The 26,317-nt window shown below is 47.1% G+C and overlaps 1 protein-coding gene across 1 annotated transcript; it reads right to left on the reverse strand.

Annotated features, from left to right (window-relative positions):
- Nucleotides 1-4,561: 4,561 nt before the first annotated feature.
- Nucleotides 4,562-25,981, reverse strand: TNFSF8 (TNF superfamily member 8). Its single transcript, XM_064393951.1, has 4 exons — nt 25,584-25,981; nt 18,717-18,762; nt 7,099-7,170; nt 4,562-6,516 (listed from the first exon to the last, which is right to left on the reverse strand). The coding sequence occupies exons 1-4, from the start codon at nt 25,776-25,778 to the stop codon at nt 6,110-6,112; spliced, it is 720 nt and encodes a 239-aa protein (XP_064250021.1). The 5' UTR covers nt 25,779-25,981; the 3' UTR covers nt 4,562-6,109.
- Nucleotides 25,982-26,317: the final 336 nt, after the last annotated feature.

Genomic DNA, 26,317 nt, shown 5'->3' on the forward strand with positions numbered 1-26,317 from the left:
ATTCTGTGATTCTTTCCCAGCTTTATGGGAGAAGGGCAGTACCCCCCTGCAGCCCTCAGCCCAAGCAGTTGTCCAAAGGGCTTTGTGCTCCAGCACCAGGAATTCCTTTCCCATAAGGAATATTTGTGTTTATTGGCCTGCAGGACCAGCCTGTGCCTGGCTCCACCCTAAAAGTTGCTCTGTCATTTGTCTGAAGCTGGTTAAAGGCACTCTCACCGCCATGCTCTGAACCAGGTGTGTTTATTCAGGAAAACATCTGTGGCCCCAATATTTAAACTGCAATAATTAGCACAACACAATTTCATTTTATGTGGGAAAATTGTTTTTTTTTCATTTCATAGGTGTCATTGCTAAAGCCCCCAGTGAACACTCACAACACAGTTGGGTTTACACATGAAAAAAAACGTTTAAATATCAAGGCTCTGCAATACTGCTCATAATTCTGCCTGCCAGAGGCAAAAGTCCTGCTCTCCCACCACTGTCCATGTTGAGAAACTTGGTTGAAGCCCCTGGAGTTACATCCATATAAAGTGTTTTAAAATTGCATAAAATTAGCATTTTTCACCATAATACTTATTTTTCCTCTACAACATAAAATGTAGAAATTGCTGGTGTCAAATTGTGAGTGATGTGAATATTGGAATCAAAGGACCCCAGACTGGTTTGGGCTGGAAGGGACCTTAAAGCTCATCTTCCCCCCATTCCATTGGCAGGGACACCTCCCACTATCCCAGGTTGTTCCAAGCCCTGTCCAGCCTGGCTTTGGAGCCACATTCCCTCAAATCCTCGGAGTCAGAGCTTCTTGGAGCTTATTTAACTGTTCAAACCACTGGGGTATTTTTCCCCAATTTCTCACACTCTACTTTCCTTCCTTTTCCCCCTTTACCTTATGTTTGATTTCCTTTTCCATCCATTTTCATACAAATATAGAGACACAAAAACAGAAGCAAAGAGAGGGAGAAGCAGAATAACAAAAACCCAAGGAAATTAAGAATTTAAAAACTGAAAGAATGAAAAAATTGTCACATATTTACTACACTGTTTTACATGAGAAAAGTAGCTTCAGTTCTGAAATGGTGCTTAATTCCAAAATGTGGCTTTTCTTGTCAGGTCTGGACAAGACCAAGGAATAAGTGGAATAAAAATGACCTAAACAGGCAAATCTTATTCTTGTGTGGCTGCAAATCTACCAACTTGCTCACTTGTCATTGTGTTTTACCTCAGAAATGTCTTCTGCTTGGAGGCCTCAGTCCATAAATTACCCCTGATAAGTGGTCATAAATTATCAATCCACATATTAAATAATCTTTACTTTATCTGAAACTGCATGAGGCTGTTGAGTGTGAGGTGGCTGGACAGAGTAAAGACTCACTCAGCAGCTAAGCCTGGCTTTTCTAGGCAGCTATTTTGGGTGCTCTGACTCACCTGGAGCTTCCTGTTTCACATTGGCTTTAAGAAGGATTTAGGAGCCTAAATTTAGAAGCTGTTGACATGAAGGGAAATGGAATGTCAGGACTGCAGGATATGGTAGCAGATGGCTTCAGTGCTGGGGTGCAGCATCCCTGACTTACACCAGAGCAATGGAGGCTGCTGCAATTCCAGGGAATGTTGAGCATGGAGAAGGCTCTGCCCCCATGGAAATGTCCAGCTCTGGGGTTTCAAAACCTTCGCACTTCTTGGAAGCACCTGAATTTCTCCTGGAGCCTGAATTTCAGATGGTACCATGCTGTCCTTGGGGCTCCACCCTTCTCCAGCCCAAACATTCAAGCTCCTGGGATCAGCAGAGAAAAGAAAAACTGGGAATTTAAACCACAGGTGCTGGGGTGGGGGGTTCCAGGTCTGATTGCAGAATGTGCTCTTCCAAGACCTGTGTCCTCACATTCATTGAAACTCAGCAAATTTAAACCATTAAAAGCTGGGGCTGGAGGAGGTTTTGAGGTCACTATGTGCAGCTCCTGCTGCCCCAAGTGTTGCTCATCAGAATTTGCATTTCTTTCAGTCATTCTCCCTCCAGAAGCTGCCTTTGCTCTGAGGTTTTCTCTTGCTGTTTGCACCAAACACAAGTTGTATCACTTCCACTTTCTAAAGACCCATTGTAAGGTCCCAAATATAAAAGTTTCTTATTTATTTTGCTTTCTGGGTTGGTTATTTGTGTTGAGTAGTCCCTTTCTTATTTTATCCTTAGGACAGGGTGCTTGAAAACAGTGGAGCTGCTTTGAACTTTTCTATCTAGTAACATTATGAATAATACTACTACTACTAATAATAATTATTTAAGAGCATGAGCAATTAGCCAGGAATTTTGCACAGTGCTGTTTGTTCTCCCAAGGGATCTGTGTGGCTCAGAGCAATGCAGAGTCAGGCAGTGGCTGCACAGAAGGTCAGAGCCCTATTGATCCTGGTGGGATATTTAAATAGGGATTGCTGTGCATTTTTAGGTTGCCAACAGCCCCTGGTTGGCCCTTGGCACAGGAAGGGATTTCTCTCTAAGCGACTCTGATGTTTTCTGCTCGTGCTGAACAAAAACCGAAACAAACCCAGAAGTGAATGTGAAAGTCCCTTGTGGATAACGAATCTGTGTCACATAAGCCATGGCTTAATTTTCACAGCTGAGCTTTGAGGAGTTTGGGTGGGGGCCAATTTCATGGGAGGTGTCACCGAGCCTTGTGAAATCTGATTGCTCTCGTGGTTTCAAAGTCTCCACGGCTCCAGCAGAGCTCAGATCCAGCTCTGTGATCTCTGATCTTAAACCTGATCAGATTTTGGTTTGCTGCCCCCGGGTGAGCTGGGATGGAAATGTGTTACATCAGCTTGACTGCTATTGAAATCCCTGTTAAAGATTTCTACAGCAATTAACAACAGACAGAATTAAGCCAATAATAGGAATTATTTTTCTCTATCAGCCAAGATTATGGATAAATCCTATAGATGCCCCATGGCCAAGCAGATATCAGATTAAGAGTGCAGCTTTCTCGGTGATTGGGGAGGGCCCAAACCCCTTGACAGAGCAGAGCTGTGGGATTATTGCTGCTCCCTGTGCCTGGTGGAGCTGGCAATCACACACAGGCACAGAAGAACCCACATTTGCCCCATCTGGGGGCCAGGGGAGGAATTTGCACAATTTTTCCATGACTTGGATGCCTTAGGATTTTAGCTTTTATATTTTTCATATATTTTAAAAAGCAGTTCTTTAGTGGATAACTCCACACTCCACACACAGTGTGAGCTGCTGCTTCCCCATTTTGGGCAGACACAACAATTCCTCTCCAGGCCTGGCAATCAAGGACACCTCACTGCCTCAGGCCCCAGAGATGGAAACAAAAGTGAGGTGGGGGGAGCAAACTTGGGGTAAATTACTTCATTAGCTGAAGCTGTAATTGGCAGATTAACCTCCAATATGCAAATGGACCAAACTTATAAAAGTGTGAAACCCATTGTTCATTTTGGGTGTAGGCCCTGGGGGGCTTTGCCTGCCTGAAATGTACCTGAAGGCCCTTCAATAAATATACCTGCTTTTTATTGCCTTAATTTTGTCTGGCCTCTGTTTTTAGGTAGCCCCAAGGGGTACCAACTTCAGTGCATTTAGGATTGCTCCCCTCTCCTGGGCTGGGCCCTGTGCTGGGGAACCAGAGCAAGGAGTGGCTCCTCAGGGGATGGAACCTCCAGCTGCAAACAGGGCTGTTCCCCACAGGGAATTGCTGCTGGTGCTGCTGGACAGACATATCCTTGTGGGAAGGACCAGCCTAGGTTTTTTTTTAAATACTGGTTTGTTGTCAAAATGACCCACTTCAAAAACTTAGGAGAAAAAATGAATTAAGGAAAAGGGATGAAAGAATGAAGTGGCTTGGAGTGTGCCTGCCTCAGGGCCTTGCTTCAGTTAAAGCTATTTAACATTTTTGTAACTGATGGGGAAATTGTCCACTATTAATGGTCTTTCTTTCTGGCTATAATTTATTCTTATTTCTCAGAGGCAATGGGGTAGAGGCCAGATTTCTTTATCCAAAGGTATTAAAATGCCTGGGGCTGAGCAGCTTAGCATTGCTTTGTCAGGATTTTCTCCATCTGGCAAAATAATAGAATAAAATCACCCTGTGCAGGGAGAGCTGCTTTATTTTTAAAAGAATGCCCTTTCTCCTTCAATTCAAAGCCTCGAGGGAGAGGAGGGCTGGTGGGATGTGTGAGGAGATGCATATTTTCATTCACTGACTGCTTCTATATTCAGGAGCTATGATCCATCTCTGCCAGGCTTGCTTTAACTTCTCTGGAAACTGGTTGTGTGGATCAAAGAGGAGGCAAATAGAAGATAAAAACCCTGTTCAGAGACATGAGGGATTTATGGGGCCCAGAGGGGTGAGGAGATCCCAGAGGAGGTTCCAAAGTCATAGGAAGGGTCAGCTGACTCTTATAAAAATAAATTTCTCTTTGCTAAGGGAAAAACAAAGAAGAGAAAACTAAATCCATGTTTTTTGTTTTTTCTTCCTTTTGATTTAGTTTTTTTTTTTTCCCTGAGTCATTAACAGCAAAAGGAATTTTTGTTTGCATCAACATTCATCAAAACAGAAAGTGGGTATCTCTAGCAGTGAATCATATCAGTTGTTCCTGACCTTTAGAAAGTGTCTGGTGTAATTTGAAGTCACCTGGTGGATGAGACAAAACCTCATTGATATGCACCATCAGTTTCTGGTGATGTAAAACAAGAAACAAATTACTGCTCTGAGGAATATTTGGAGTGTGCTCACACAGACTGAGCTACATCAGTCACCAGCATCCACTGAGCTTGGATGATAAACCACCAGGTTTCTGCAGCCAGAAACTTAATCTATGACTAAATGTTTGCTGCGGAGAGTTTGCCAAGCTGCAGTCAGAGAAAAATGTCAGTTGTGCAAGGAGAAAAACTCCAATAATGGTGAGAATAGGCCTTCCTGGATTCCCAGAGATGAAGGGAAAAGGGGAAGGACTGAACTGGGACCAGATCTGGGAACATTTTGGTCCCTTCTCTCCCCACACTGTAAGAATGAAATTGCAAATAAATGTCTGGGTTACTGAAATTCATGGAATAAGAGGGCCTGAGATTCTTCTTTTATCCTGAATTCTTTGAACATTCCAGGCATCCAAAGAAGCTCAAATATCACCCATCCTCTGGCCTGCTCAAACATCTCAGCTCTCAGCTGAGGGCCAGTCTGAAACTGTTTGGGAAAGTGTGGACTTTGGGGAAGTCCTGGCTTTCCAGGAAGTGCTGCTGTTGGAGGAAGATTCCCAGCCCAGCGTGGTCTGTGTCACACAGGGACTGCCAAACTGGCAGGGCAGCACTCAAGGAAAATGCATCCTAATGGACTTTGCTATTTGCCAGATTGGAAACTCCACTGCTGTTTTAATGTTTAATGTGAAAAGATCTGAGAACCCCAGGGGAAAACAGAGGCTGAGCACTCTGCCTAGACAAAGTCTGTCCCAAAGAGCTTTATATTTAAATAGAAAAGATGGATAAATAGTGACAAGGAAGACACTTGAAAGAAACAACATAAAGTCCATAGCAGAATGCAGCACAGAAATATCCTGTAAATCCCAAATCTCCTATGTCCTGCCCCAGAGTTTCAGCTACCAGCCCGAGAGTCAATAATTTCATCATTTTTGCTGTTGTACAATGAATCTACTCCAGAGTTGTCATTGAGTGCCCATGGTAAAGAAAAACTTTGACTACAAGCTTTGACTGTTGGGTTTTTGGAAAGACTGGGTTAATACACTACTCCATAAAATAGAGTTAAACAGATTTCCCCATGTCTGAACACAGACACTGTGCCAGCAGTTTATGACCCTAAAATTCTCTGTATTGTGGATTCTTGCCATGATCTGGCTGGGTTTTAGTCTGTGTTTGCACAGATGATTTTGAGGAATGCTTGGTGGGTTATGTGCTAGATAGTCCAACAATCCCACCTGGAGCCAGGTCAGGGAACCTGGCAGCTCTGGCTTTTGCAGTGTTTTTTTCTGGGACACTCACAAAGTTCCTTGTTCACCCTAGGGATGAGGTGAGGTGTGAAATTTAAACCAAGGTGGTGCCTAGTAAAAGCAGGCTGCTGGTGTTCAGAGAAGGGGTTCGGGCAGTAGTGGGGGGTCAGGGAGCTGATGTTTCATTGCTGTACCTCAAGACCCCGAGAACATTTTCATTGGGCAGAGAAATGTCATTCAGGAATTCAGGATGGTTCAGTGTTACTGATATTCTGTCATTCTCCTTCAGGTGTGTCAAGTGCAGATGGAGCAAGGTCTTAAAAGTCTTGTCTTGGCACGTTTCCGACGCACACAACGTGGACAACGTCTGCCTGTCCACCCTGTCGTTCACCAGGAGCTCAATCTTGAGGTCGATGGGGCTCTTGGAGCAGTTGGGAAAGTGAAAGTTCAAGTTGCAGAAGATCAAGTAGAGGCCTTGTTCCCTGATCACCAGCTCCTGGCTCTGGCACTTGATGGCCTCACAGGACTCCTTCTCCACCAGGCTCAGCCTGGAGCTATTCACTGTGCTGGACACTGCAGGGAAAGCAAAGGGCTGTTAGCTCCAAGCTCCACTGAGCTCCCTCCAGCCTTGGGACACTTCAAACAGTGTTTCCTGCTAAAAGGTGACATCTGCTCAGTGGTTTCCTGCAGGAAACTCCAGGAAAACTCCTGCAAAGACAGCTGGCAGCTCGCACATGAAGGTGGGTCACTAGAAATTCCAAGGATTTACTCAGCCTTCAGGAAACCTGGGACAGTGAAATGCAGGAGTGTTCATTATTTCCCCACTTGGCATTTGAAGGGAATTCACAGAGATGTACATTCATCTACTCTCCATATTCATGGAGATTGTATAGCTCATGGAGGTGTACATTCCTCTGTGCATCTGCAGAAGGTAAATCTTTATTTCCTTTTATGTTTATCAAGTTAAAAACAAAGTTTCTAGTATCAGATAGGGATTTGCCAGTCATATTTCAGGACAGCTAAGAAATTTTTTTCCTATAAAATTCCCATTTGGACAAAAAGGCTATTTGCCACTCAACCCAGTGTGAGTGACAGCAGCAGCTTTTCAGACAGCTCTGAAATTTCCCTTTCCCAACCCTTTTCCTCCCCACTGACCTCTCATGTAGGCAACAGCTCTCTTGCCTGGGACTCTCTGTAGAATCCTCAAATAGTCTTCCAAGGTGTTACCTGAAGAAAACAATAGATTAACTCATTACTCCTGAACTTTATTTTTTAAATTTTTTGGTACTGCAAAATGCAGCCAACACTTGGTACCCCACTTCCAGCATGGTTCTTACTCCTTGGCTGGGAATATTTGATCTGCCCAGGGAATTCAGAGCAGTGTCGCTCAACTGGTAAATCTATAACAACCTAAAGCTCTGACAGATTGCAGCTCTCAGCCATGAAAAATTAAATTCCTTATCCCGCTTCTTAAAAATAAGAGTGATGGTTTTAAATTAAAAGAGGGTGCATTTGGAATACATACAAGGAGGAATTACAGTGAGGATGGGCAGGCCCTGGCACAGGGTGCCCAGAGCAGCTGGGGCTGCCCCTGGATCCCTGGCAGTGCCCAAGGCCAGGCTGGACAGGGCTGGGAGCAGCCTGGGACAGTGGGAGGTGTCCCTGCCATGGCAGGGGTGGAATGAGATAAGCTTGAAGGTCCCTTCCAACCCAAACCAGTTTGGGATTCTCTGATTCTATGAAACAGAAATTATGTGCAGGTATGCTTAATTTAACCAAGTTGTTTTCGTGGTGCAATTACAGAAAGCTTTTAAACATTTAAGTGGGACATCGTTCTGAAAATGGTTCTTTGGGTGCTTTTGGAATATTGCTCTGTTCCCTCACAGTTAAAATGTGGATTTCACCAGGACTTTAGGTTGTTCATATAATCCTAGAGTGGTTGGGGTTGGAAGGGACCTTAAAGCTCATGCTGTGGCAGGGACACCTCCCACTGTCCCAGGCTGCTCCCAGCCCTGCCCAGCCTGGCCTTGGGCACTGCCAGGGATCCAGGGGCAGCCACAGCTGCTCTGGTCACCAGGGATCCGAAAGCTGCTGCTGGAGGGGCCGAGCCAGCCCCGCTCCCCCCGCGGTTCCGAGCCCAGGGCAGGAGCCGAGCCCCGGGAATGCCCCAAATCCAAAGCGCCGGGACGGGGAAGCGCCGGGACTGTCCCGCGGAGGGACGGCTCCATCCCACGGGAACTGCTCCATCCCTCGGGACTCGAGAAATGTTTCATCCCTAGGGAACTGCTCCATCCCATGGGGACTGCTCCATCCCACGGGACGCGAGAACTGCTCCATCCCACGGGATACGGGAACTGCTCCATCCCACGGCCGCGGGATCTGCTCCCTCCCACGGGATGCGGGAACTGCTCCATCCCACGCTGAGATGGTTCCATCTCACGGGATGCAGGTATTGTTCCCTCCCACTGCCTCGCGGAGTGCTCCATCCCACGGCCACAGGAATTGCTCCATCCCACGGCCGCGGGGACGGCTCCATCCCACGGCCGTGCCCGGCACTGCAGGCGGCCGCAGCGCTCCGAGGAGCCGAGTCCATCCCCGCATCCCGGCACCGCATCCCGGTGTCCCATCCCTGCATCTCGGTCTCCCATCCCCTGCATCCCAGCACCGCGTCCCTGTGATCCAGATCCTGCATCCCAGACCCTGTTCCCCACTTCTTCCCTTTGCATTTCATCTCCTTTCTGTCCATATTCCTGCCTTCCATCTCCTCTCTGTAAGTTTTCCTCCTCTCACCGTACTGGTTGTTCAGTTAATGGCGCTGATTATCCATTCCTGGCAGTGTCCAAGGCAAGGCTGGATGGGGCTTGGAGCAGCCTGGGACAGTGGAAGGTGTCCTGCCCATGGCACGGGGTGGGATGAAATGACATTTAAGGTCTTTTCAAACCCAAACCATTCTAGGATTCAGTTGATGATTCTGTGATTATTCTGTCTTTATTCTGCATGATGCAGAATTTTCCCCTAGGTCCACAGGTGGATGAACACACAGACAAGGTGTGTCCATCCAGGAAAACAGTGCATATCCCAGTGCTGCAGCCTGACAGGTGAATGGTTATTTCTCCTTGCATTTGCTCTCTATTATATTTCCTGGCCCATCTGTGGCTGTGGAAGTGCACAGGAGCTCAGATGGCAAAATGGGAATTTTTGGTGTTCCATTCCACAGCTGAACACCAAGAATAAAGCAGGAAGGTGTTTCAGTAAAGCTTTTTCAAGTTATACTCCCTCTCCCAGGGTACACAAAACTCTGAAGTTTTCCTGTGACTCAGTTTATAAAACTGATATCACGTCAAGGGTCTCTGAAGGGCCAGTTAATGCACAAAACTAAGCCCTACTAAAGCCTGACATCAGATGTTGTGTGTCATGATCCTCACATGTCCCACTCTCCTTGGTGATGGTGGGGCCTCAATCCCTGGGGGCACTTTTGAGAGTCACAATGAAAGAAAGATCTAAAGGTGTGAGAGAGTGTCCAAAGGAGGGACACAGCCATGGGGAAGGGTCTGGAGGGGCCGTGAGGAGCAGCTGAGGGCTCTGGGATTGTTCAGCTGGAGCAGAGTGAGAGCAGAGCTCCCCGGGGCTGCAGCTCCTCCCGAGGGGCAGCTCCCATCTCTGCTCTGGGACAGGGACAGGAGCCAGGGCACGGCTGGAGCTGGGCCAGGGCAGCTCAGGCTGGAGCTCAGGGCAAGGCTCTTCCCCCAGAGGGTGCTGGCACTGCCCAGGCTCCCCAGGGAATGGGCACGGCCCCGAGGCTGCCAGAGCTCCAGGAGCCTTTGGCCAGCGCTGCCAGGGATGCCCAGGGTGGGGTTGGTGGGGGTCTGGGCAGGGACAGGGTTGGCACTGAATGATTCCTTTCATTTCCTTCCAGCTCAGGATATTTTGTGGTTCAATGATTCTAACAAGAGCTCTATTTATATGCAGAGTGGGATAAGGATCTTAAATTTCATAGGATTCCTGAAACTGGGGTAATGATAAGAGATTCAAAGCTCCAGACCCTTGCTGCATCTACATGACCTGATTTCTGAGGGAGTTCTGATAACAAGGATGGACAAATCAGGGAGAAGCTGGTCCCACACCCAAGTTCCCCTGTCTGGAGGGGGTTGATGTGATGTGTATTGCACCCTTTGTACTCTCCACTGGAGACAGAAACTGTGGATATCTTGAAAAAAATTGCAATATTTATCTGATTTCAGTAGTTTAAAGACTTTTGTGGTGAGCAGAAGCTCACTGCTCTCCAAGAATGAGTAAGTTATGTACCTAAGTCCCTTCACCATTCTGGAAATCCCCAAAGAAAAACCAAAACCTGCTTTCCTGGTGTTAGTCATGTCAATCTGGTGTTTTAGTGAGGGCACAGGCACTGCAGAGATGTGGAGATATGGCTTAGGATGGGCGAAAACCCTTCTGGCCCTTATTTCAGCTGTGGTGATAAGTCAGGTAACACAGTCAGCACCTCGAGCCCACTCACACTCCTGTGTCTGCAGGAAGGGGGAGATTATTTACAGAAACTCAGTGGCATTTAGGGGGTTTACCCTCCAAAGGCTGAAAATCCCCTGCTGCACCAACAGCCCTGGAGGCTGCAGCCCTGCAAGCTGTGCCAAGCCCAGTGCTGAGCCTGCCCAGAAAGTGCCCAGAGCTGCCCTGACCTGGCTGGGCCTGAGCTGCTCAGGGTGTCCATGGATTCTCTACAGATCTCCCCTCTCTGACATGGCTGCACTGTGCATTTCCAGAGCTGTATTTAACATTTACTGCTGTCAGCAAGTTTCGCGTGCCTGCGTTTAAATTCGATGACATCAGCTGCATTAGTCAGAAGGGAAATTATGGAAAAAAATTTGTTTTAGAGAGACAGGTCTGGTCCTCACTCTGCTGAAGCAGCTTATAACTGTTTTCTACTTTTATTTCTCAAGTTAATTCTTTTATCTGAAACATTTCAGCTCAAGCCAAGAGAGGCTGAAATTACCTGTAGGATTGATCGATGGACATGCTCACATGGCCTAATTGGCTTTGCACGAGTCATGGTGTAAATCAGAGGAAATCCCTCTGCAATCAATGGGATTAGATGAGCTTAAAAATGCTGCGAGGAGGAGGAAAGACAAAGCTGCATTTGGAGCTGAGGACCAAGGAGAACACACTGGTCTCACTGTGTGCTGTGAGGCACAGACTCTGCAGATCTGCTTCAGGGAAATCTGCTGGGTAAGGCAGGGGTCTCAGGGGGAACCCTCAAGAAGGTATCAGGAGATCACTTATTTTTGTCTTTTGGACCCTTTTTATGGTAGGATGGGCATCCAGAGGGTGCAGCCCCAAGGAAAAGAGCCTGGCTGTTTCCAGGAGCTCCATGCAGCTTTTCCCCACGGAGCCAAAAGGGGACTGGGAAACACATCTCAGAGAAGCTGCAGTTTCACTGAGCCCTCATAATTTCATCCTGAGATGCAAAATGAACCCCTGATGTTCTCTCAGAGCATCAAAACACAGCAGCACCATGTCCAGCCAGGAGGAAGCCAAGGGCTCAGGGACATGGGGACACATGGGTTGCTGCCAGACAGGTCCAAGAGGGTGTGACTGTGCTGGGGAAAGTTCTTTCTGCTGGCTGCCTCAGTTTCCCCACCTCTGAGATGGGTCAGAGAGGAGCACCAGCAAAGGGCAGTGAAACCACGAGCTGAAAGTGGCTCTGTCAGCATGGAAGGTGCTGCTACCCAGACGTGGAAAGCCCCTCAAGTGGGGCTCCTGAGGCTTGTCCTGCTCCCAGCCATCCCTGGTGACCTTCCACTGCCATGGGGGTGGCATCACCTCTGGTTGGGGGCTGACTGTGAGCAGGCACAGGAGCAGGGCAAAACCCCTATATAAGGTAAAGAAGTAAAGGCAGGCAATAAACAGATTTTGATTCCTCTGTAACCCCCGAAGATTTAAGTGCTTATGGAATTAGGCAAGGTGATGTCACACACCTCTGTCAGCAAGCCAGAGTTAGCAGAATTTGCATCATTTATTTCTCAGCAGCCACTCCCTGAAGTCCCTGTAGCTAATTTTAACTCTCTCCTGCCAGTTCAGTGCCCTGTAAACAGCAGCCAGAGGACTGGCCCAGCCTGTGCTGCTGTGACAAGTGGCAGCTGGGTGACATCCCCTCCTGGGCTCTGTGACAGAGCTCTGGCTCTGCTCCTGGCTGTGCCTGTCACACACACACCGAGGGCCTTTGGTCCTTGAGAGCCCCAGAGCTGCCACTCAGGTCTGAACTCAGCTGCCAAATTTCCTTCCAAAACCAGAAATTAAAGAAATATCCCCTTTACCCTGACCAAATTTAGGAAAAACCTCTGATGAATTCCTCACTGCACACCTGAGTACTGCCAAACCTGTGGAATTTTAGGTCAAAATTCTTCAAATCTCTGCCTGCTTGTCAGTTTAGCAAAGGTCACATAATATAATGAGCTATTCTTATATATGTGTGTGTGTGCGTGTATTCATATATATTTATATATATTCACACATAGCTTGTTTTTTAAGTGTTGGAGAGAGGGCAGAGCCAGCCCTAAGCAACACCAATCAGCCCAGCCGTGGTGACCTCAGCCAGCAGCCCACCCTGGCTGTGTGTGGTGCATTTCCCCTGATGCTGGCCTGCAGGAGGCCTCTGCACTCTTTCTAGCATTTGCAAGCCCAGGCTTGCCCAGGTTTTTCAACCTAAGAAACACAACTCCTCTGCCCTGCCTTCAGACAGGGTCACATTAATGCACCCAGAGACCTCCCTGGACTGAGGCTGACAAGGGAAAAATCTTTTTGGCTTAGTGTGAAATATCCATTTCTGAGGAGCCCACTGCTTTGGGATTGGTGTCTGATGCCCTGCAGTGTCATCAAACAATCGCTGGGTCATCGAGCTTGGATGATGGAAAAGCCCTCCAAGATCATCAAGTCCAACTGTGCCTGGTCCCCACCTCATCCCCAGCCCAGACCTCTGAGTGTCACCTCCAGCCCTTCCTGGGACACCTGCAGGGATGGGCACTCCAAACCTCCCTGGGCAGCCCCTGCCTGTTGTGGTGTGATGGCACAGCTTGCCTCAGTTACCCCAGTCCTTCCCCCGATGTCAATCACCTCTCCTTTCCCCCACCCTGACCCTGCTGGGCACTGTCTATCAGCTCCAGGGGAGCATCGAGTGATTGGCAGGTTCAAAGGATGCTCTCCAGCCCCTGGGGGGCCATTGGCCCATCCAGGTGTCCCTCTCACCTGAGACCCCTGCTCCCCCTGTACCTGGTTGGTGGTCCCTGTGTTCCCTCCCCTCCCCTCGGTTAAAAGGGCAAGCAGACCATGTGCTTGAGGAGTTCTTACTGCATTCAGAGGCCATGCAGCCCAGAATAAAACCCCTGGATTAACCCTCCATGAGGACTGACCCCTTCTTCACCATCACCTTAAAAGCTTCTCCAGCACAGGGAGGCCTGAGGAGTGACCTTCTTTTACCAACAAGCCCCAGCATGTAAGCAGTGGAGCTCGGCACGCCCGGACTTGTCCCCACGTGCTCATAGCTAGCCAGAGCATCTCTGGGGTGCAAAACACCACAGGTGCCGCTGTTTGGTTCAGCAGCAGGAACCAGACAAGCCAAGGTACATCCCTTTCAGTAATATTGGTAAAAACCAAGGCCTGAATTTCCCCTTTCCACGAGGAATTCTACCCTGAGCTTCCCCTGGCCCACCCTGAGCCGTTCCCTCTCCTCCTGTCCCTGTTCCCTGGCAGCACAGCCCGACCCCCCTGGCTATCTCCTCCTGTCAGGAGCTGTGCAGAGCCACAGGGGCCCCCCTGAGCCTTCTTTTCTCCAGGCTGAGCCCCTTTCCAGCTCCCTCAGCTGCTTCTCATAATGTTGGGGTCAGATTTGGTTGCAGAAGGCGAAACTGCCCTCTGAGGCACAGCTGCAGATCTGAAAAAGCTCCTTGGCTCATTGGCTTCAGCCTGATTTTCTCTACAGTAGCAGGTTTGTGACTGTCACCTGTATTACATTGATTTCTCAGGGCCAGATTTTTATTTGGGAACATATTTCCCATTGGAACTGAGACCAGGGTGCTGAATTTCTTTTCCTGGTTTGTTGAGTGTCAGAGAAAAATACCTATAAAGTGTGTGTTCATTTGTGTCTGCAGGTTTTTTTTTCTTGTTTTTTCTTTTTTTTTTCCCCTTTTGTAAATGAGAAGAGATTTTGATACCAAATCTTTGCAGCTCAAATAACAAGAAAAGCCATCAGCCCAATATTACACAATTCCCAGTTAAATGAAGCTCGGAGAGGCTAGCAAGAAGATGATGAGGGCTGTACCTTTCCAGGTCATCAATTTGCCTGTGAGTTCATTTTCCCTCTAAAAAATGAACATAACAATACCCCTCAGATCCACACTAATAGATGATTTGTTATTTGTGAAATGGGGATGAGTTTCCACAGAGAAATGCTTCCACAGAAAGAACATTTCACAGACACTTAGTGATGGATTTAATTCCTTCCCCCTGTTGCTCAGGTACTGCACTGACAGTGGCACGGAGGATTGGAGGAGACTGATCCCATTTTTCACACAAACATTTAATGAGCTGACATTGCATCCCTCTCAGCCTGTGCCTGTGGATTCCTGCAGCCCATTCATTGAGGCCTGACAGCTGAGTCAGGCCTGGAAAACTCCCATAAATCTGCTTTAGTGCCTACTGGTGTTTAGCTAACAATAGAACATTATCTCATTGGGGATTGAAATTAAATCATTGCATATCCCTGCTTTAATAAGACACAATTAATCCGTGTTGTGGCTGGCTCTGGGCTGCTGCCTGTTGGCAGCTCAGTGAGGTCTCTGCCCGAGTGACCTCAGCTGGACTGTCGTGGGGACAGGACATTTTCATGCTTATTATCCCAAATCATGGTTTCTGTCCCCTGCTCCGTTTGTTGTGTCTATCGTTTTTGTCCTTCCCCCCCCCCCGCCTTGGGGCTGGGCTTTTTGCATGCTTGCTTGGCCGGCTGGCTGCTTGCTTGCTCTTCTAGCTTTGCTTCTCTTTCTTTTTTTCTTGCTTTTTTAGCTCGCTTGTTTTTTCGCCATTTTTTTTTTTTCTCCTTTCCCCGGTTTCTGTTGTTCCCTTCCTTCCCTTCCCCCCCCCCCCCCCCCCCCCTTTTCCCCCCCGAAGATATCGGACCGGCGCCGGGCAAGGGGCTCTGTCCGGGGTCTGCAAGAGAAGCTTCGTACCCTCCGCAGCGAAGAGAGAAACGGCTCGACCCCTTGGACTGGTGAAACATCTGTTGCCATCTCGGGCTATTTCTCTTGTGCTGGGAGTGTTTTTTTTGTTGTTCTTTAATAAACAAGCTTTTTCCACTTCCCCTCTGAAGAAATTCTTCCCGAACCCAGTGGTGGGGAGGGGGGAAGGTGCGGAGGGTTTTGTTTCCTATAAGGGGCTCCTTTGGAGATATTTTCCCCTAATTTGTCCTAAACCAGTTCATGGACCCAGCACAGGATTGTGTCACAGGATCATGGAAGGGTTTGGGCTGGGAGGGACCTTAAAGCTCATCCATGTGACCTCCCACTATCCCAGGTTGCTCCAAGTCCTGTCCAGCCTGGCCTTGGACCCTTCCAGGAGTGGGGCTGTGTCCCCCAGAGCATCCCTGAGATGCTGGCACTGGCACAGGGCTGGAGCCAGGCTGAGCACCCAGTTTTTCACTCCCTTGCCCATTTTAACAATGCAGGAGCCCTGGTTCATGGCTACAAACGATGCCCAGTTTCCATCTGGGCTGCCAGCGAGGCAGAATGGATCCAAATCTAAATCCACAGCAGCTCCAGCCTCAGCTCAGTCCCCTTCCTGAATGTTTGACCTGCTCCTGTCCCTGGGTGGGACCTGGCAGCAGTTGCCACAAGTCCCTGCTGGGTTGCCAGCAGGCAGCAGCTGAGAGAGCTCCATGTGAGGGGCCCTCAGTAAATTACCCACTGGGTATAGTAATTAATTGTTGGGGTACACAAAACAGAAAGTACTTTGGACCTTATTAGCAAAAGAGATTTGATAAACAAAATGCCTTGGCAAGAGCAAACAGAACTTTGAGGATTAAATCAAGATTGCAAGAGGATTCAATCAGATGGGTTTACCAGAAAAAGAAAGTTACATCAGACTTCTGCAAGCAGGAGATGTTTAAAATGTATAAATTTGTTTATGTGATCTTTCACCAGTCATCACCAAGTAGTAAAGCATTACTAGTCTTCCCTAAAATAAGTGTTTGTATCCCACAAAAAAATCAGATTATTTGATCACCTCAAAGTCTTCCTTGTCTCTCTTTTTTGGTGACAATTAATAAGCTCTGCTTTATGCATTTTAAGAGCAAAATAAAAGGCCCTGACAATTTGCTCCCACTTGAATGGTGTTACCCTCCAGCAGAGACTGATGGGCTGGGAGAGCATTTCAATCCACTAAAACCAGCTTTCAGCAGCTCCTCCTGCTGTGGGCTCTCACCATCAGCCCCCTTTGGTCCTTCACTAATGGCATCATCTCACACTGACCAGCAAAATTTGGAAATTCAGAGCAAGAGGATGCCTGGGATTGATATGGACCCAAAGACAGAGATGCTCTGGCTGATGAAATAGCATTGTGGCCAGTCCTCCATTCCTGGGGGGAGCACACTGCTCCTACCTGGCACCTGCCAGCTGCTGGTCAGGAGCAAAAACAACTGCACGAGTTGTTTGAGCTGAAATAAAATTATATATATATATATGGTTTATATATGGTATATATGTATACATATGATTTTATTTAATATAAATAGAAATAAATAATATAAAATAATTTTAATACTATAAATAAATTTAAAACATCTTTATAAATTTATATTTATTATATTTTAATTTTGTTTATAATTTTATAGTTATATAATACTTATATAGATATATAATATATACTATTTATATAAACATACATCTATATGACTATTATACAAACATTAAATTATTCATAATATTATATAAGTTAATACTAATAATGACATAGATTATTAATTATTTATAGTTGATATTTATTTATATTTTAATTTAATATTTAATTATTTTATAGTATAAATATAAATAATACAGATATAACTATAAATGGACTTTTGGACCAGTGACCCCTCTCTCTCTGCCCTGGGAATGTCCCTACCCCTTGTGCTTTGCTTTTAAAAGCGCTGACCTACAGGTCCAACCTCTGTGGCTCCTCCTCTGTGGTTCATAAGGCTCTGTACCTTCAGATCCTGCTCTATTTCTGAGCCTCTTCAAATACAAAATAAAGCACAAAAAGAGTTGAGAAAGACTTAAGAAGATTTAAGGGGATGCTTAGGGTGCTAGAGAGAAAGCAGTTTGTGCACTCTGGGTGCCTTAGGGAGAGCCTAAGGGGAAAAGAAAATTCCTCCAGGTTACAGGAATTTTAGACTTTACAAAAAGTGATGCTCAGGCAAGACGTGAAGCTCTCAGGAATGACACGGGGACACGCAGAGACTGCCTGAGGAGCTGTGGGCTGGAAAACAAGCCCAGCATGGGAGAGTCAGGATTCAAAAGTTACCCAAACTGGGGTAAGGGGTGTCCAAATGTTGCAAAAATGCAGCTGCAGAAAAGGTGATTGTGGGACTGGGACTCTCCAGACCTTGGGCTCCTCTTAGAATCCTGGAACCACGAAGTGTCCCGCGCTGGAAAGGACTGAAGGGATCACCCAGCCTAGCCCTGTCCCTGCCCAGACCCCCCAACAACCCCACCCTGGGCATCCCTGGCAGCGCTGGCCAAAGGCTCCTGGAGCTCTGGCAGCCTCGGGGCCGTGCCCATTCCCTGGGGAGCCTGGGCAGTGCCAGCACCCTCTGGGGGAAGAGTCTTGCCCTGAGCTCCAGCCTGAGCTGCCCTGGCCCAGCCCCAGCCGTGCCCTGGCTCCTGTCCCTGTCCCAGAGCAGGGATGGGAGCTGCCCCTCGGGAGGAGCTGCAGCCCCGGGGAGCTCTGCCCTCACTCTGCTCCAGCTGAACAATCCCATTTTCCTCCAGTCTCCCCTTCTGCTCCACCTCTGGATGAACACGGGCTTCATTTCCCCACTGGGGTGGAGGCAATGGCATCCCCTGCCCTCTGGGACTGGGCACCAACTTGCTTTTGAAAGGAGTCAGATACTGGTGCTGAGAGCAATGTGAGGCTCATATCACAGTGTCAGTGACATGAACAGTGCTCCTGAGTCATGCTAAGGCAAAGCAGAATCTTGGTAAATTGTCTCTGTTAGACAGATTTTCTTATTTCAGTCTCTCTGTGCTCACACTCTGCCTGATCCAATTCCTTGCTCTGTGCTTTTTGCTGCTGGCCTCCCCTTGTCCCTTCTCAACCCACCCATTCCCTTCTCCTTTTTCCCCTTAAACCAGGAGCTGTTTTGGAATATGTGGAACACATTTTCACCCCTCCCTCGTGAAGATGAGAACTTTACACACATTTGCAAGAGCCAGCACTTAAAATAAGACCTTAAAATCAGAGTGATGTTCATATCTCCTGCCAAAAAGCTCTTTGGAACAGACACCCCAGGGCACATTCAGAAATATTTGTTATTTCCTCAGCTATGCACTGGTTCCTGGATGTACTGAGTAATTTGAAAGCTTTTTTCTTATTTTCATTTCCCCCCACTACTCTAGCTCTTCACCAATAGGAGCCTTTATTGGAAAATATTAAGATGTGCACAAGTGACTTATTTGTGACCCTGGGCAGTATTTGCATTGGAAATATGACAAATTGCCTGTGTTGTTTAGGGGTCTTACCTGTCCTGATGGGTTTTTTGATGCCCTCCGTGGCAGGATCATCTACCTGAAAGAGAAGAAAGAGTAGAGATGGATTATTCTGGGAATAAGAAATACCATCTCGTGTGCAACTGTGGATCTGAAACATTTCTGGTTTTTTCTAACCTAGAAAATCAACATTTCTGACACAGCCAGATTCTTTCAGTGCGGTAAGAAAATTATGTGGGTTCTGTTGGGGCTGCTTCAGAAGCACAAGTCCTAAAAATTCCTCTCTGTGCCTTTCTCTTTCTGTTCAGAATAGAACAGAGTGGGACTGGACAACCTGGAGAGCCACATGCCTGGGAAAGATCATTAAAGCCCTGAACAGGTCTGAGCAAGACAGCGATGCCCTGCCTCACCTCTCCTCCTAATTCTTGCTGAGATGTAAAACCAAGGGTGAAAATGGCACAGGAAATTGTCCTCAATCAGCATGATATGAGAAATTCCTAGAGAACCAGCTCCAGGGATGAAATGCAGCAAGATTCCTCTGATGACACTTTCTGTCACCCAAACACACACCCCAGAGCTCCTGGCAGCTCATAAATGCCCTCAAGGGGTATTCTCCCAGCAGCTGAGGAGAGCACTGGGCATTCCTTGTTGCAATAAGGTAGAAAAATTATAAAGAAAAGCCATATAAAGTCAGGCCTGCTCTGTCATTTCTTCTAAGTCAAGCTGGCACTGTGCAGGTTCCCATGTGAAAGCAATCCTGGTGTGAGCAGTTCATTAGCATAACAATCTTTTCCTGGGTAAAAAACAACTTGCACCTCTATAAACTGGTTTTACACTGTTAGATAGATAAATGGAAACTATCTCTATAAACAACTTTTCCCGCATGTACACACCAGGGGTTTGAGTGACCAATGAATACAGAACAACAATTTGTCACTGACCAATAAAGTAATTGGCAAGAAAGCTCCTGACCAATGGGAGTCAAACACGAGGTCTGTAAAAGTGTATAAAAAGGAGTTATGTGAAAAAAGAAGGGTTTTTTTTCCCCCCCATGAAAAAAAATGGAGTCCATGTGATTGGCCTTCAGCTGGCAGTGCTGCTGCTGAAGTGCACCCCTGACATCCTAATGAATCTGCTTCCATAAATCACATCCTTCCTTCATGAAAGAAAATCTAGAAATTTAAAAAAAAATATTTGGAATTGTACATGGCATGTACCTCATGGAGAAGATAATTAGTAAAATTATTTTCTACTTTCTTTATCTTTTACAAGAAGGAAGTTACTTTGCCTAATCTTCATGGAACTTAACATAAGAGACTTATGGAATGAGTCAGACCAATTAAGACAGAATAACAACTTGTTAATAACCAATAAGTAATTGGCAAGAAAGCTCCTGACCAATGGGAGTCACACATGAGGTCTGTAAAACTGTATAAAAAGGAGTTTTGTGAATAAAGAATGGGCTTTTTCCACCATGAAGAAAATGGAGTCTGTGTGATTTATTCCCATTGCTCCTTGCTGTGTGTCACATCCCTTCTGTGTCACCCTGGGTGATCCCACAGGGATTTCAGGGACCGGGAGTGGGCTCTGCTCAGGCTGGGCTGAACCAGCTCCTCTTACCTGGCTGCAAATTACCTGGGCTAATTGTGCAGGCTAATCAGGCCACGTCCAGCTTAGCACATTGGAAGGGATGCATGAGGATCATTGAGTCCTTCTCCCTGCTCCTCACTTACCTAAAATTAAATCATAGGGCCTAAAACCTCTCCCAGCTTCTCCTTGAGCCCTGTCAGGCTCGGTGCCCTGAGCACTTCCCTGTTCAGTGACCCACCAGGATGTCCAGGAAGGAGAAATTTGGGAAGCTCTACCAGCTTTAAGACAACATTTGAAATCTCCTGGGAGATGCTGGGCGCTGCTGTGGTGGGAACAGCTTCATCCATAGTGGTGTTACAGCACAAACACCTCGTTTCTGTGTGAGAAGTGGATAATGGCTGGTGTGGGAGGAGGAAGCTGGTTGGACAAGGAGAGAAGCTGTGTTGGGTCTGTTTGTGGTACTTAATGCTCTAATTTTAAATGTTTAGGAAGGTTTTTAATTAGATTTTGGCTTCATGTTTTGAACAGCAGTGGAGTGTGGACCTGCATCTGCTCCCAGCAAAGTGTTGTTATGCTTTGGTCTGATGTCAAATGCTGTGTCCCGCAGAGGTGGCAGAGCTGCTCCCAGGGGACAGGGCAGTGACAGGTTAATGGCTGGACTCACTGATCTTTGGGCTCTCTCCCAGTTTGAATGATTCTGTGATTCTCCAGGAATTTGGAAATCTGTAATTTGTTCATTTTCCCTCCCCACACCTGTGTAAGGCAGGGCAGAGTCACCTGCTGAGCCAGTATTCTCCAGGTGACCTTCCTGAGCTGGGCAGGGAGGTGCTGGGCAGCAGGAGAACAGGAACCCAGAGCTGGAATTTTAAAAAATGGGTATTTCCAAGCTTTTTGGCCCTGACACAATATCCTCCCTTGGGAGCTCTCATGGATCTCATAATGTATCACCAAATGTTAAACTGTGCAGGGTTTGGGCTGAAAACATTCCAGGAATCTCTGGCAGGACCTCTCAGCTCCTTCCCTTGCCCCTGCCCTGGGCTGTTGTCTCACACACACTCAGGGCACAGGGAAGTGTTGCTGCTCAATGCAATATCTGAACATTCCTGCTCTCTGTGGAGAATTCAGGATATTTTAGGTGGCAGAAAAAGAACCCTCTGCCCCCGGTGAGATTGCACTCAATGAAATCAGGCAGCCAGGGAGGTGTTTGCCTTGCTGGTGGCTCAGAGCCTGCTCTGCATTCAGGGCATAAAACCAAAATTAAAATGGACTAAAGGCATTGTGTTCTCACCTGGGAAGGCTCCCAGCGAGTAAAATCAGCACATAGCAAAGCAATTTATTTTAGTGACAATTGAGTAGATACTGAAATAAACCTTTAGGACTTCCTTTGAAATATTACTGGTATTATTTCTTTCCTTTCCAGCAGCAAGAATATCACATGTAATGCTGTCATTTGGAATGCAAAGAGGCACACAGGAGGAGCCCAAACAGATTAAATTCTACAGTGCTAGCTAAGAAAAAAATTCAAGACACCAAATTTCACCTTGTCTGGAGTGACCTGGGGGCTGGTGATGAAGGAGCTCAGTCTTTACTCAGCAAGCTGAATAATTTGAGTTTGCTTTATTAGAGAAAATGATAATCAGGTGCCAGTAAAAGTGATTTATTTCTTTTTTCTCTTAATCTTTTTTCAAGAAGATTTCTCAAGCTGAGGCAGAATAAAGGGTCGTTCTCAATTCCTGGGTCACAACAGTGAATATTCATTGAACCACACACCTCTGACCCTGGGAAGTGGGCAGGCCCTGGCACAGGGTGCCCAGAGCAGCTGTGGCTGCCCCTGGATCCCTGGCAGTGCCCAAGGCCAGCCTGGACAGGGCTGGGAGCAGCCTGGGACAGTGGGAGGTGTCCCTGCCATGGCAGGGGTGGGATGGGATGAGTTTTAAAGTCCCTTCCAACCCAAACCAGGCTGTGATTCTGTGAAGTCTTTGTCTACTCTAGAAGGTCCAAGGAAAATCCCCCAAACCAGTCCCCATAATGGGCCTGGGCTCAGGTAACTGGGCCAGGGCTCCCCAGGGGCATCTCCCCATGGCAGCCCTGTGGGGAGGAGCTCTTTGGTCCCCTGTCCTCAAAGGAAATGCTTCAATTCACAAAGAAGCCCCAAGGCTCTCCTGTGTTTCTGCTGTTTTCAGTATTTTAATTTTATTTTATTTTTTAAATTTTATTTTATTTTCCTGTCTGTCAGGGTTGCCACAAGAGGGGGCACCCGGGGCCAAAATGAGCTTTTAGGAGACATAAAACCCCAATAAATAGTTCAGGATTGTGCTGGCTGCTGTATGAGTCACTCACAAATCTACTGCTAAAGGTTCTTAACAGCCTTATAGAACAGATCAGCAAATAGATAAACCTGCTCTGACCTTTAGTATTTGCCACATTGGTGATACAAAGATTTCCCCCACACAATTTAGATGTTCAATAGATGAAGTCTACAAAATCCAGAGCAGTGATGGACTAACCCAGATCATGGACTCTGGACATCCACACAATTTGTCAATGGGAGACCCAGGTGTCTGATGAACCTTTCTGAACAGCACCAGACTTGTGAGGGTCTGTGTGCCTTAAAATGACATTTTCCAGCCCTTCCTGTCCCATTCTCTGTCACCGGTTTGCCATCTCTCTCTATGTATACACAAATATCTCCAGAGGTGTGTATATACACATCTATCCAGCAGTGAATGTGTCAAGCACAAGCGTGGAGGGTTTAACACACTTATAAACAGTGTTAAGAAGAAAAATGATGGCTCCAGACCACCACACAGAGACTATGCTCATTCCAGAGGAAAATCGAGTCACTTGTGAAAGATCAACAATGGCCTGAAGCCAAGTGGTTCTGCAGATGAAAGCTGAAGAAATGAACTGACTTCAGCACTGCAAATAGTTCCAAAAAACCAGAGTTTATCTCTAAAACTGACCCTTCCCAGATATGGCACTAACGTGCTGTGCCACCCTTCTGAAAAACAAGGCGTAAAGGAAATTTCTTGGGGTGCTGGAAAGTGGGGAGGTGTGATAATCTCTCTTAGAGGTGCTGTAGGATTCAGAGAAGCAGATTTGAATCATAGTTGCCTTTTTCATTCAGCCTTTCATGTTGTGTTTCTCTTCTTTGGAGCACCCAGATTGTGGGGGTTGCAAGTGCCTGGTTTTTGCAGAGTTTGATTTTCCTTTTCCAGTCTGTTTTCATTCAACTTAAATTAGGCAATTATGAATTCATCAAAAGGCAGCCTGTGATGGGGGCAGGGGCAGTGTGATCTTGTCACCACAAGCTTCTTAATGTTGTGGTACCCAAGGGTCCAACCCCTGCGTTGTCCCTGTGACCCCCGAACAGCCCTTGGAACAGAGGGAAATAAAAGCTTCTCTCTCAGCTCAGCATGAGCAGGGTGTGAAGCTCCCCCTGAACTCACACACACAACCCAGCTGGCAACATCTGGAGGGAAAACCTCATTGTCCCAAGGACACGATGACACAAAATGTTGGTCTTTTTGTCAGAGTTATAAAGAAAATAATGAAATCAGCTGGTGGTGCTCTGATCCCTACAGCAACTCAGGGCTCCAGGGGCTCCCCAGCTCCTCAGGTGCTGGCAGTCAGTGCTGGAGATGCTCAAATTCCCCAAAGATGCTGAGCCCAGCCTCACTCTGGCAGTGCAGCCAAGAGCTGAGGAGTTTTTGGAGCCAGCCTGGAGTTCCCTGTGGAACCTGTCCCACAGAACCAACCCTTCCTCTCTGCCCTGGGAGTTCAGGACTAGGCACAGATGGGGGTTGACTGTTCTGCTTCTGAGGTCCCTGAGAGCAAAGCACAATCTGTGTTTCACTGTCAAATTCTCCTCAGAGCGTAAAATTGCTGCTTGATTTTATTTGTTCCTCACACCCCTCAGCTTTGTTTTTCCTCCTTCAGCCAGCTCGTTTTCAAAGCAGCTGCAATGGTGTCATTACTCTTTTAAGTCAAAACCTTGGCTCTTTCAGCAATCTCGTTCCTCTGGCAACTCCTGTAACTGCTTTATCCTGATGGAGAGGTGATTTAATGCTTGCTTCCATAATCAGTACAAATGAAAGCCTCATTATACAGCAAAGCTGTGGCAAGTCTGTAATTACCTAGACTGTTATTTTAAAGATCTCCCCTGATAGCCCACTATTTCTCACTTAAAAAGCCCCATGTCTCATGTTAACTGTCCTCAAAGTGCTCCTCTTTTGGGAGAGCACTGATTACAGGTAAATGATTCCTCTCTTGAAGGAGTATCAGTCAAGCCTTCCTGGTTTAATTTCTGGGTAATGTGCATACATGGACACACAAATTGCACAGGGTAAATTTAGCAAGAGAAAATATTGAGTTAAAGGATCATATTTTGTTTTCCCTGGCCAGTTCCTCCAGCTGCTCTGTGCTGGAGCTTTCCCTCCATGAACAGTAGTGAGGGTACCTCAGCACTTTGATTTTTGCAATAATGTTTCAGTGATTATAAAACTTCTAACGTGAAGTTAGAAGTTGATGGTAATACCCCTACAAGGTCAGAAATTCACTTTTTATCCTCACAACCATCTGTCTCTGCTCTGGCTGTCACTGGTTCCCCATCAACCCCAGATCCATTCAAGAGCAATATTTTATTTTAAGTTAAAGTGACTGTTGGTAGAGGGAGGAGATGTGTGTGTGTGACCTTGTGTCATTGATATCCTTTCTACAACTCTGGTTGTGCATTAAAAATCACACTCAAGGCAGGACTGAGGGGACAGGGGCACGAGGGGGCTCCTTGGCACCAGCACTGCTCTGGGTGCTTCGGGACAGCTCTGCCTCACCACATCAGCAGGCAGCACCACAGGGTGTCACAGAGCTGTGGCATGTCCCCTGCTGAAATCCATTTCAGAGAACCAGAACAAACCTCTCAAACACTGGTTGCTCTCCAAAGAACCAACAGGAGACACACACCAAGCCAGGTGGGACAGAGGCTGCTTGGCACCTTGGGTCAGGAGCCTTCTCTTTCCATTTACAGAGTAGGCACTGCGTGCCAAGGATAAATGTTGTCTATAGAGAAAGGTCCTCTTTTTCTGATGTCCTTTTACCTGTGTTTCAACTTTCTCCTAATTCATGTGTGTACATTTATAACAGAGGTAGGAGCTGTTCTGGCCACAAAATGAAAAAGGGAAGGGAAGGGAAAGGAAGAGAAAAGAGAAAATGAAGAGAAGAGAAGAGAAGAGAAGAGAAGAGAAGAGAAGAGAAGAGAAGAGAAGAGAAGAGAAGAGAAGAGAAGAGAAGAGCAATGAATCAATCTCTTACCGTCCTCTGGACGACCAGGACCATGATGGTGGCCAAGGCAAAGACGAGCAACACAGCCAGGGTGGCGATGATGAAATACAAACAGGTTTTGTTAGTGGCTCCAAGCCTCCTGGAAACAGTGTCTTCATTCACATTCATGGCTGATTCATGCGAGTCCTTCACCTGAGCAAGTGTTTGCTCCTGTTCCTGACACATTCTTATATAGCTCTCCAGGCACTGCTCTGTGTCTCCCCTTGGTCAGGTTCAAGTTGCAGCCCATCTCTGCTCCTGGCAGGATTTTCCCCCTTCATCCTGCCTCATGTGATCTGGAAAAAAAACTTCATCACTTGCTGTACAAAGAGAGAGGGCCCCGGGGGCGTGAGGCAGGACGCAGCTGTGAGCAGGGGAAGGAGCTTCATGTTCTTGCTCAGGGATTTCTCCGCCGAGGTCCTGCGCTGCAGCCAAGGTTTCTGATGTCACAAGGTGCACAGACACCACGATCCCCCGCCCCAGGCTCTGTGAAATGGGGAGATATGCAAATTCTCTTTCATTTTATACTCTGTGCAGCTGCAGTTGGGCTCAGGGAGTCGCCCCGAGCTCTGCCTTCCTGTTGTGCACTGAAACTTCTGCTGCCTCCCAACAGGGAGCCACCTCCAGAGCTCTGCAGCCACAGGTGGCCTTTGGGCAGCCCCACTGGGCCCTGGAGTGCCCCAAGCACAGCATCACATCCAGGGGACAGAGGGAGGGAGGACGTG

This window comes from Passer domesticus, chromosome 18 (assembly GCF_036417665.1).
Source record: "Passer domesticus isolate bPasDom1 chromosome 18, bPasDom1.hap1, whole genome shotgun sequence".
In the NCBI taxonomy this organism is placed as follows: Eukaryota; Metazoa; Chordata; class Aves; order Passeriformes; family Passeridae; genus Passer; species Passer domesticus.